Genomic DNA, 11,876 nt, shown 5'->3' on the forward strand with positions numbered 1-11,876 from the left:
CAGGACCCGCTGGCCGAGGCCCTCAGTGCTGTCTCAGGCGGGCTGAAGCTCTGCTGGGCGGGCCGGGCCTGCCCTGGGCAGCTCTCTGCGGGCCAGACCATGACCTACTGTGTGTAACTCCAGGCTCTCCGCGGTGCGAGCTCCAGGTCCCTTAATGCCTTTCCCAGGGCCCGGAGAGTGGGTTAGCACCGGGCTCAGCAGGCTGCCCACAGCAGCTCGCGTCTCTGCTGCCCTGGTTCCGCTCCCTTCTTTAAGGAACGCCGGGGTCTGTGCGCGGCTCTGCCCGCCGCCCCCGCAGCAGCACAATTCTGGGATGTCCCCAGGTCTCCTGGGTTCAGGAAACCGTGAAAGGCCTCACTCTCTCTTTTTTCATATTAATTTTATTGAGAAAGAAATAGCAATGAGACAATTTCAAAGCAGATTAGTAGTACAGTTACAATAATTAATACATTGCATATTGTTGTCTTCGTAGTAATTATTCATAGTACAATATGTAGCTGTGATATCTTGTCTAAACGCTATTAGTTCCAACCTTTCTTCTCTTTGAACTAAGAGAAAGTAGCTGTCTATCTATCCTATTTTGTATATACAGATACATATCTATATTTATATCTATCTATCTATCTATCTATCTATCTATCTTACTATAAGATGCTCCTTCATTATATCCTACCCCCTTTTTCTTTACTTTTGTCAGCTATGGGTATTCCATTGCCATTCAAATATTGTAGGTGCGTGAATTCAGCAAAGTAATCCAATATTATGGCCTCAAATTTGTGATCTCTCTACTTCAAGTTTTCATAGCGCAAAGGATTCTAACCAGAAGGAAACTACAGTAAGGACAGCGCGCGCGCCCCCTCGCGGCCCTAGAGGTCATTACCTGAGTGAGGAGGTGCAGACGCAAGCCCTCTGGGTGGGCAGGGCCAGCTCCATCTGCATCCAGCCCCGTCCCTCAGACCACCCACTTCACCCCAGTAGCGGCCACAGACACAGGGACCCCAGCGTCACAAACAAGACATGGGACTGTGAGAAGCAGGGGTGCCCATCCCTGGGCCTGGTTGCGCAATCGTCACTCTGTGTATATCGAGTCCTCCCGGCGACCCCAGAGCCCAGGTGAAGCCTGAGCCGGAGAACAGGCCCAGCTCTCCGCTGCAATAGCAGAGCCCAGTCTCGGGGTCAGCAGGAGATCTGGGGGCCTTTGGGGTCTGCTAGGAAGATCTTCAGAGGGCACCTGAGGGAGAGTGGCTCCCTGGGGATGCCTCCGGTGCCTGGGGGACCTCAGCGCAGTTCAGGAGTCAGCTGAGCATCTCTACCATGATGTGGGCGACAGGAGCTTTAGCTGGTCCCTGGACACAGCCAGGTCTGAAGTGGGGCTCTGAAGACAGCCAGGGACCCTAGACACTTAGCTGGGTCTCTTGAAACAGCCAGGGGTTCCTGGAAGCAGCTGCAGCGCCCTCGCGCACGGGACTGATCTGTGGCATCCAGTCTCCTGGCCACTGGTAGAGCCGTCCAGCTCCTGCTGCCCCTCCAGGAGGGGGGCCGTCCTGCCCTTGAGACCAGGTGCTCCTGAGGGAAGCCTCCTGGTGCGGCAGGCTCTCTGCAGTGACTTCCCCAGGCCTGAGGCGAAGGAGCCAAGCAGGCTGGGTCCCTGTCTGCTGAGGAGGGCCTGAGTGCTGGACTCCAGCATGGACCACGGGGACACAGCTCTGGCTCCCACTGCGTGAGGGCTCAGTGTCCAGTTCACCACTGGTCACCTCCTGAAGCCCTGCTGCAGGGTCTGAAGAGAGAGGCCCAGGGCTCGGTGTGGGTTCCTAGTGGGCGTCTCTGGGGACGAGTGGGGCTGGGGGGTGGGGCAGCCATGCCTCAGGGCGTCTTCTCCACAGCAGGCACAAGGGAGACTTCACCACAGCAGGTGGGACTCAGGTGACATGTGCAGTACAGTTCTGAATCCTAAAGACAGTGATTTCATCCATTACCAACAGTGGCAGGGTAGAAAAGCTAAGTGCTCAGATAAGAAAGCCGCTTTGGCAGACCAAGCATCTGTCTGCACCTCAAACCCATTCATTCTCAAAAGTAGGGGTAAAGTAGGAGCCAATATCTCACAGCCTGATGGTGAATGTGCACAAAGAGCATGCAGCTTGCCTCATGACTATCTTGCAGAATACAGAAAGCTGTCTGCTCAGCTCAACAGAAAGACAAGGCTGTCCCCTCTCCTTCCCTTCCAGCCCTGAACTGCTGCCTCCCAGCTGCAAGAGGCTCAGAAAAGGAAGAGCAAGGTAACAGGCTGGGGAGCAACAAGGGGAATGTTCCCAGCTGCAGGGATCGCTGTACAGCAAATCTGCATGATGGGACCAAACAAAGACAGAAAGGGAAGCCTTCCGGAACGAACCAGGGATTACAGCAAAGTGGACCGCAGATTATTCGGCATGTCTGTCACTTATGTATAATCCAGCAATGAGCAGGGGAATTCGACAACACCAGCTAGGGGCGATTCTCACCCCACACCCTGCACAGGTGCCTTCACCCTGGCATTTGAATCTGGTCCTGAGAAGGACATACACAGCAGGCAGGAAGGGCTGCAGAGCAGGCCTCTTATCCCAGAGCCAGTCTTCGGAGCCAGCCAGCATTGCCCACCCCCAGCCTCTGCTTCGCACCAACTGGTCTTCATGTCCACATTGTTAGATTTCAGCAGGAACCTTGCCAGAGCAGCGCATAAACACATTTGGGTTCCAGGCCTGCTCGCTCTGTCTAAGGGCATCATTTTGCACTTTCTGCTTTCATAGAAAAATCCAATGCTTATTCATTTGTTCCATTAGATGAACCAATTCTAGGTCTTTGGGGCACAATTTCCCATCCTGGGGGTGAGCAGAGAGGAGGGGCAGGCAGCAGAGCCCACGGCAAGGTGACGGGAGGCCCCACAGCTCCGGGAGAAAGGACATTTGCCCCATGCCAGAGGATTCTTGCCTTGGCGACCACTATAGCTCTCTGCACATTTTAAACATAGATGTCCTCAGTTATGGACCAGAACATTCCGGGATGAACAGACATTTGTCTTTGTCCCAAGGCTCTCCCTCTCTGAGGGCTCCATGAGTCCTTTCTGCTGTTCACGGCCTGGCTGCCTCTTGGGTCCTTCTCTGACCGCACTGGGTCTGGAGGAGCAGAATCCCAAGGGCCGCCAGGACCAGGCCAGCCAGGCCCATCCGGATGAGATTCTCCACCGTGTAATCCTGAGGCCGTGAGGCTGAGATGGGGACAGAGAGGTCACAGAGGTCAGGACAGGCAAAATTCACTGCCACCCCACGTATGTCCACCTATGTTCCCTGGACAGGACTGGACCTGGGTTCAACCCCAGGACCGACAGTTCCTACTCACCTGTCTTGGGCTCTGACTTGCTCTGTGATGCGCTGGGGGGCTCACCTGTTCCTGAGAACCAGGTCAGGGAGGAGGATTGTGAGGCCGTGAGGAGACCTGAGGGTCCCTCCTGAGCTGCACAGCTCTGTGTCTCCTACACAGCCAGCAGCTTCATGTGGCCCGGAATGAGGCCTTTCTGCCCCCAGCCAGCTCCCCCTGCTCTGCCCAGTGGGCCTTAGCCTCGCTGTGCTCTCTGACCTCACAGCTGCTGTCAGAATCACAGTGTGGTCCAGGGAGCTCCTGCTGGGATGCACAAAGATGTGTGCTAATCGTCCTGGATTTGTGTCCCTGCTGTTTTGCCTGCTGAGGATCCAGGCACCAGGGATGCCGGACCGGCCCTCAGGCCCCTGGACTCCAGGAGCACAGCAGATGCAGGAGCCTGGGCTCCCTCCCCTTCACCACCCAGCCAGGCCGCTTGTTGCTTTAACGTCACATTAGCCCTCCTGAAGGGATTGTCACATGGGCAGGAGCCCCTGGGTCACAGCACTCGCATGTGGGCAGACGTGTGTGTGCTCAGGGCGGGTGTGTTCTGTGTGGTAAGCTCAGTATTGTCCCCAACCAACATGCAAGGTTATTAATGTGCCTAAACCTATGACTTCCTTATGTCCACATGATATTTTCAAAATGCTCCACAGTCAGATCTCTTACTCAGAAGGTATTACAGTACCTGGAAGAGCTCAGACTTCCCTGTGGCTATGCAGAGCCCCCAGCACCGCCCACTGGGCTGTGCTCACCTTGCAAAGACAGAGACCGGAAGTAGCAGGGAGCAGCCCCTGGGCCTGGCTGAGGTGCAGGAACCTGGCTCTGATTTCTCTTGTTCCCCCAGCAGCCGGGACCATGACGCCTGCAGCCTGAGCCCTGCAGCTCTCCACAAGCGCCCACCCTGGCTTCTTCACGCCCACCCTCCCGTGCTGTGCACTCAGCCCCCTCCGTGCCAGGGAGGTTCTGTGGGGCTTCCTGCGCAGGAGGAGCCCAGGTGTCCCCCTCTGCACGGTGCCCCCTTTGTTTCCCTTCCCTGCCTTCCAGCTGCAAATTGAACCTCCTCTAAGGAAAGCTGGACGCCTCGCCCACGCCCTCCTACACCTTGTCCTGCACAAGAGCCACACAGGCTCGGACTCTAAGGCCATAATTAGAGGAAAAGTCAAAGAAGTGTTACAAGGTCAGACATACGTGAAAATGAGCATGTGTGTCTGCGACCCTCATGTGCTGTTAGTGGGGATGGCAGGCAACAAAATATGCTCTTCTGTACTAATTGTCACCTACCCCGCTGCATCACAGCCGAGCAGCCTTGTCATGGCTCCACAGCAGTAATCCTGGGCAGGCTGCCTGAGCCTGGCTTCCAGAATGAAGGAGCCTCGGCTTCATTCAACTACTTCCCTCCTGGAGGAGCCCTCAGTGACAAGATTCAGCCATCATACCAAGGTGGTCCTTGGAGTTACCATAGCAGACACAACCTCCTCGACAGCCAGGACAGCTACGGGCTCTGTGGCACTGGCTCATTTAGTAGAAACTGCTCACTTTGTAGACAATGGGACCCAAGGCTGGTGACAGCTGGAAAACTCAGGGAGACATTGTTATAAAGTTGCAAAGCCAAGGGAGCATTTTAAAAACTTCTCTCCTTTGGATGGAAGATCTAATAGAAAGTTTGCAATTGCAACTAGGATGAGAGTGTCACTGTAGTGTGACTGGTTTTGTATCACCCCTTTACCATAGAACAACATTCTCCATCCTTGGGGAATGATCAGAAACCACATACAAGGAGCAGGCCATCAAACTGTGACTGTGGATATGGACACCCTTCAGAGGAGGGCGCTGTAAGTGTCAAAACGGACAGTCACATGGGATACCCAAAATTAAAGACTGGGACAAGCTCGCTGATGCTGTAGGACAACTGAGCGCATTTATTCTTGATCTCAAGGCTCTCTCATTGGTTTCACTTTGGAATCAGTGTGCTTATTTTCTTACTTACAGCCCTTCTCATAAAGGAGTGCCATAGACGATTCACAGCCCGCAACAGCTAGAGGCCGTACTGCGTCGAGGGACTCTGCCCCAGCCCCTTCCAGGCTGTGTCCTCCTGTGCAGGACACCAGGGGACCCTGCTTGAAGGAGCAGCTATCATCTCCTTTCTGGCTGAGCCTGCTGGCCAGGAGGTTTCCTTACCCCTCCCCCGGCCCTACGCAACACGGACAGCCCAGCTGAGGTGCTAGTGTGTGCTCTTTGAAGTAAGGCGACAAGTCAGTAAGGCTACCTCGCCCTGTTAGCTCCTCAAAACACGTCCAACTGAGCAGGAGGGAGAGCCCGGCTCCATGTTCCCTCGATAAGAGCCTATGACCCCCAAGGGTATGAAAACCACACATCAGCACTGAAGCAGCGACCCAGAACACCAGGTCCTCCCGCAGCCGTGCCGTGCAGATCACTCTCTGCGTGTCCTTCTCGCGGCACGTTGCAGAGGTCATCTGCGGCCTCCTCCCGAGCCCAGCTCAAGGCCCTCACCTACTTCCTGCCGCTCTCACGGTCACTCGTGCTCAATCCACTCGCTCTTCACAAATGAATATAACCCAGGTCAGGCCCTGGTCAGGGCACGTTCAGGCTCTGCATCTTCCTGTCGGCACTGGGACCCCTTGGCTCCCCATTACTGCACATTCGCCTAGCGCCTCCCTGCTTACCAGGGGTGGTGCCCGAAGTGCTAGGTTTGAATGAATTCGCTGGAGTTGCTGTCACTTTTCCATGGGGTTACAAATACACACTCCCTGGGCTAGACGAGGACCAGGAGGGCTCCCTGTACTCCTGCCCGCTGCCCTGCCCCAGCTCAGCCTGCCTTCTCATCGTGAATCTCCCTCCTACTGACACCCAGGTCACACGCACAGCAGCAGTTAACAGCTACCATTTGCATAAGTAGATGCGGCCCCACCCTGCCTGGCATTCCTCCTAATGTCCCCACAGATGTGACCTAGCCCAGGACAGCACAGCAGATTTGGGCCTGAGGCATCAGCCAGTGACCTGTGCTTGCCCTGGGTCACAGGGGCCTGCAGTGCTGTGGACAGTGATGTGCGGGGCAGGTGGCAGCCTGCGAGCTGTGTCTGCAGCTCACGGCCTTGGTGAGCAGAGGCCGCGGCAGCCAGGGCTGGCCAAGTGGCGTCACGGTGTCCAGGACCCAGGGAGCCCGGTGGAGCACACATGCTGGGACAGCACCCGTCATCAAGTAAAGCGCGGCTGAATCTAGTCACGCACGGTTTGTATAAATGCATACACAATTTGGTTTTAACATCTATTCTAAATTTATATAAATAAGTCTGATGAGTTGAATGTAAGGTAACATAGGGTTTATTCCAATTATATAAATTATATATATTTAATGTACCATCAATGTTGTGGTTATGTTAATGATAGTAGTACCCTGTTATATATTATAAATATGATTATAGCACTGAATAGGTAACATACATTATATCCACTGCAATGATACTTTGGTATGCTTTGTCATCTGAATTATATCCTTATATATTTAAAATATTGAGCAATTAATTCAATATCGCTTTAGTTCCAGGTCTGAAGTTTCACTTGACAGACTCCTATTCATGTTTGCAGCTCTCGTGTGGGGACACTGTGTGCACCTCTGTATCTGGTTCTAATTCCAGCCCCATGAGAGCTCCAGTGAGCCAGACCTTCCCCCCCCCCACTCTCAGCAAGCTTCCAGCCTGCACCCCTCAAACACACCACTGTAAGACAAATTTCAACCCAAGAAGGGTTTTCCTGTTGCAGAAGGGCGGACCCTGAGTCATGCGCCCTGTGGGAAAGCATCACCCACCCCGGGAGCTGTCACGACCTGCCCTGCCCCTGGGGAAGCCCATGCAGGGTCCTGAGCACAGAGCTGTGTAGCCCAGAGCCATGGTTTCCTCCTGAGCCCGGAGTCAGAGCCCTTGACCTTCACACTGCACAGCATCTGGGAGAATATGCTCAGCCTTGCGGCCAAAACTCATAGGCAGGCTGTGCAGCAGCTGCCCCTGAGCTTGCCAGTCGCCCCCCCCATGTGGGCTCAGGTCACAAGGGTCTTTGGGAGCAGTGACAGCTCCTCTTTCACCTGCTAAGGGCTCTGTCCTCCCCACACACCTGAGCTCAGAGCTCTGCCGCCAGACTCAGTAACAATGCTCAGGACAAGGACATCTGGTAGGTGGCACAAGAGGCTGCAAAGACAGCACACAGCCTGGTCCCTTCTTGGAGGTACCAGCCACAGAGCACAGGGCTCATGCAGCTGGACAGCCCCAGACACAAGGAGTGGGAAGGGGACAGGTGTGCTGAGAAGGATGGAGAGGGCTTGTAGTCAGGAGGGGGAGATGGGAGACAGATGAGGGCAGGTGGGAACATGGTCAAGATACCTGGGGACAAATCTGAAGGCAAAGCGGAGGTTGGGGACTGCACTGTCTGGGTGACATCCCCACCGGTCACTGCCAGCTCCAGGATCTCACTGCGTGAAGACCACATGGATGAGTTCTGGTACATGCAGCTGTACTGCCCAGCATTCGTCAAGGTGAGGTAGAATCTGGCTTCATTCTCCGAAAATGAAGTGGTCGTGTAATCTATAATTGCAGAACAACGCCCAGCAGAACACTTCTCCAGGCGGAATCGCTCAATGCTCCCTTGGGCCTGGCACATGATGGTCACAGCTCTCCCTCCACTTGTCATAGAGCCCAGCTCTGCCGTGATGGAGGGTGCAGGCAGGGGCCCTAAAGGAAGCAGAACAGGCCTCAGTGTCCACCGAGTAGAAGTCGCCACATGCAGAGCACATTTCAGGGGCACCTCAGTACTTAGTGTTCCTGGCAAACTTACAGAGCTGCGCAGCCATGAGCCAGTGTGACTTCACTTGTTTCCACCACTCCCCATGTGATCCCTGTGCACCCCAGTTCTCACCCCTACACCCTCACAGTAGAGATCCCCAACCTGGGGACATCCTGGGTCTGGCTTGGGTATCCCAGGACTGTTAGAGTGAGGACAGTGGGTCCGTGAGGAGTCTACTGTGGAGCCTCTTACATAAACACACTGCCCAGGGCCCCGGGAGCGACCTTCTGGGTTTCCTCGAGGTTTCCTATGCTCACCTCAGCCTCATTTCTATTCCCTGATTATCCTATCTGAGGTGGAGCTAGGGAAGATGAGATTGTAGCCCCTAAGAGGAAGGTCTATAAGAGCAGGAGCTGCAGAGGATCAAGCCACCCACATTCACTCTTCCCTACTGACGCATAAAGGCAAGGTCATAACTGCTCCGACCTCATCCTTACCCTTCACATATAAATATGTAAACTTAAGAGGTGTCAACTAACTATTAAATGCCAGCTGCAAATACTTGGGCGGCACCGCAGGGTGCGTTCATGGAAGCGTACGTGGGTGGAGGAATGGGAAATCCGGCTCCGTAACGTGGACTCCTCGCATCTCCCACTGCTGTGTGGGGAGAACACTCAGTTTATTTTGCTCTTGAGGTTCTTCAAGCACAGCAGGTCTCATTAACCATGTTCCTTAAATTGTCTCAACTCACTCTAGCTGAAATCTGGCATGCTGTGACCAGGGTCCAGGTATCTAGGAACAAGTGCACCAGGCAGCCCTTGGCAGGAAGTGGCTGGGAGGGGGCCCTGCTACCTTCTTCCTGCACCCTTTCAGCCATATAGCAGTTCCTCTTTGTCCCAGGTCTCCTTCCCTGTCCCACAGTTCCACAAGTGCAGGATGCCAAGACACAGTCCCCGCCCTTGGAGCTGACACTGGGCAGAGCCAGACACTGACAGATAACTGTCCCCATGCCCAGCTGCACCCGAGATGAGTGTCCTGGGGAGGGCAGGGACCTGGCCCAGGAGGGAGGAGCTGCCCACCCTGGGTGCTGGGGAAGGGTGCCCACTGTGCCCAGGAAGATTGGAACTTCCCTGTGCTAAGGGCCCAGGGAGAGCAGAGGAGAATGGCCACCTGACAGGGTCACCAAGGAAAGCTGAGCTCCCCCTGGACAGGAGGAGGAAGCCGGAGATCCACCAGGGACCTGGAGACTGTGGCCTAACGGGGTGTCGTGGCCTTGCCCATCACTCAGAGGCAAGTTACAGAGCTCTCAGCATGGAAGAAGATGCACCAGGTAATGCTGATGAGCTCTTTGCGTGATGTCTACTTGTTTCAAAATGTCATGCTGTACGTGGTAAATAGGTGCAGACTCATGGGTCAATTTAAAATTCAGCCTGGGATAGGGAGACAGCTCAGGGCACAAGCGCCTGCCTGGGGAGCGCATGCTCCTGGGATCAATTCCAGGTACCAAAAAATTGAATAAAATAAAGCTCAGCCTGCGAGCTGAGTGCAGCTTGTGCCTCTGAAAAAGTGATAGAAAGTCAAGATATCTAGGGACAAGCGCCCCAGCCTGACGGGCAGAAGGAAGTGCGCAGGGGACAGCCAGGCCCAGACCTGAGAGCTGAGCCGCGCTGCTTCTGTCTGAAGCTAAACCTTGGCAAGCGTCTGAGGAGGAGCAGTTTTTTACATGAACAACATTGTAAACACAAACTGCTTCAATAAAACTGAACTATCGTGGAAAGAGAAACAGACCGCTGGAGCCCATCTCACTCGGGCCGGCCTCCTGTTCCTGCTCGAGAGAAGCAAGGGCAAGTTTGGGCGCCGAAGCAGTTCAAAACTCAAGGGCTCAGCCTGCGTCCTGCTGGGGCTGAATCTCCCGTGAGCACTTGAGCGTGTCACCAGGACACCTGCGCCCCACGGTCACTGCTGCACCAGTCGCCTCACCGGAGAGACAAATCAGCCAAAGGTCACCTGTTGGATGAGCGGACCAGGAGAGTGGGGGGCAGGCAGAGTGCAATGCCCCTCACACTTCAGAGACAAGGGACCTCTGTGAGCAGTGACGCAGGGTGGACACGCAGGCATCCTGCCAGGTGGGCTGAGTCTGCGCGGGGCAAGGGCCACGCAACCTCATCTCCTCCTGCAGAGTCAGGAGCTGAGGGGGAGCTGCGGCTCCCAGAGGCCAGGGGAGGCCCAGATGGAAAGGGACCACGCTGATGCTTAGGCACAGAACAGCACCTAGAGCAGACGGGGAGCTCCTGAGACCTGGGGCGGGCGGGGCAGGCTGGCTGCGGCTCACAGCGACACAGCGCACATTTCCGATGGCTCAGAGGGCAGACATGACATGTCACCATGAAAACAAGCCAATGAGATGCATAGGAGCCTAATTCAATTCTCCCAAATATGGACATTATATAAAAACTTCATTCCATCAAGCATACATATAAGCAATTATTATTTCTATTTTTACAAAAAAACTACAGACAATGAGAAAATGGGAAGAGGATGGCTTTGGTGGCACTGCACTAAAATCCCTGCACTCTGGAGGCTGAGGCAGGAGGATCACCATGAGTCCCTTAGTTAGGTAGTGAGGACAAGGTCAGCCTGAACTGCAAAACAAGGCAGTGCCTCTCCACCCCCAAAAAAACAATAATGGGAAAGGCAGCTGGCTGTAGGCTACACATTGCCCCTGTAATAACTAGGGACCTGGGTAGGACACCCCAGCCCAGAAGTCACCTCCCTCCTGCCCAACAGAGTTAATGGGACTCACCGTCCTGCGTGAGGATCTCCTGGCCCAGGCAGAGCCCTGGAAGAGAAGCGCAGTTAGGAATGCCCGGTGCCCAGTTCCTGAAGGGTGGAGCAGCAGGGCCGCGGCAGAGCCCAGGACTCTGTGTCCGATGGTAACCACCCCACCCCACCTCACGGGGACACGAGGCCCTGACCCTGCTTTCTATGGAAGACCCTCAGGCCCCATGCACATAGGCTCTGCGCTCCCCAGACCTTCCAGAACCTCACCTATGGCACACCTAGGGCCTTGTTTCTAGGACCGAGTCCTCTGCTGCCCCTGAGTCCTGCTGGCATGGAAGAGCAGCCTGAGCTGTCCAGCGGGAGCCCCAACTTGGCGGCTGGCAGCAGGCTGAGCAGGGAGCAGGACTTCTTCCCCAAGTCTCCTGCCTTGGTCCCTCCAACCCTCCCCTTGTCACAAACTCACCAAGGACCAGGAGGGAGATGGGTTGTGGAGGCATGACCCGGAGCTGAGGGCTCCGAGGAGACGAGGCCAGGATGTGGAGGCTGGGACCCAGTCAGTTTCTCCCTCACAGCATCACTCAGGGAAGCTCGGCCTCCCTTGCCTCTCCTGTCCCTAACTGCCCAGGGGCAGAAGGCAGCCTCCCTTCAGATGGGGGAAGGCTCCTTATGAATCTTCAGGAGAGGACAGAAGGTGGTTGCACAGGACAGCCTCTAGTTCTCAAAGCAGTGGCTGTGGGCAGGGTGTTGCGACACAAAAGCCAGCAGTTCCTCACACTGAAAATGGGAACCACGGCTCGCTCCTGCCAGTGTGAGGACTGTGGTCCTTGCAACAGCCCCACGAGACAGTAAACACACTGAACACACCTCCTAGAGATGAGATTTTCACAGTCTTCCTCTGCAGACCATCT

The 11,876-nt window shown here is 55.1% G+C and overlaps 1 protein-coding gene across 6 annotated transcripts; it reads right to left on the bottom strand.

Moving 5' to 3' along the window:
• Positions 1-716: 716 nt before the first annotated feature.
• Positions 717-11,637, bottom strand: LOC111814637 (leukocyte-associated immunoglobulin-like receptor 2). Of its 6 annotated transcripts, none has more exons than XM_023708538.1 (5): positions 11,432-11,637; positions 10,991-11,026; positions 7,851-8,135; positions 3,373-3,423; positions 3,009-3,241 (listed from the first exon to the last, which is right to left on the bottom strand). In XM_023708538.1, exons 1-5 carry the CDS (start codon positions 11,463-11,465, stop codon positions 3,105-3,107), a joined length of 543 nt encoding a protein of 180 aa, XP_023564306.1. In that variant the 5' UTR covers positions 11,466-11,637; the 3' UTR covers positions 3,009-3,104. The 6 variants fall into 6 exon arrangements, with proteins under 6 accessions (XP_023564302.1, XP_023564306.1, XP_023564304.1 ...); XM_023708536.1 differs by having other exon boundaries at positions 7,788-8,135; positions 11,432-11,632; XM_023708534.1 differs by lacking the exon at positions 10,991-11,026 and having other exon boundaries at positions 717-3,241; positions 3,373-3,422; positions 7,788-8,135; positions 11,432-11,631.
• Positions 11,638-11,876: the final 239 nt, after the last annotated feature.

Source organism: Octodon degus, unplaced genomic scaffold (genome assembly GCF_000260255.1).
Source record: "Octodon degus isolate 3935 unplaced genomic scaffold, OctDeg1.0 scaffold00387, whole genome shotgun sequence".
Classification (NCBI taxonomy): Eukaryota; Metazoa; Chordata; class Mammalia; order Rodentia; family Octodontidae; genus Octodon; species Octodon degus.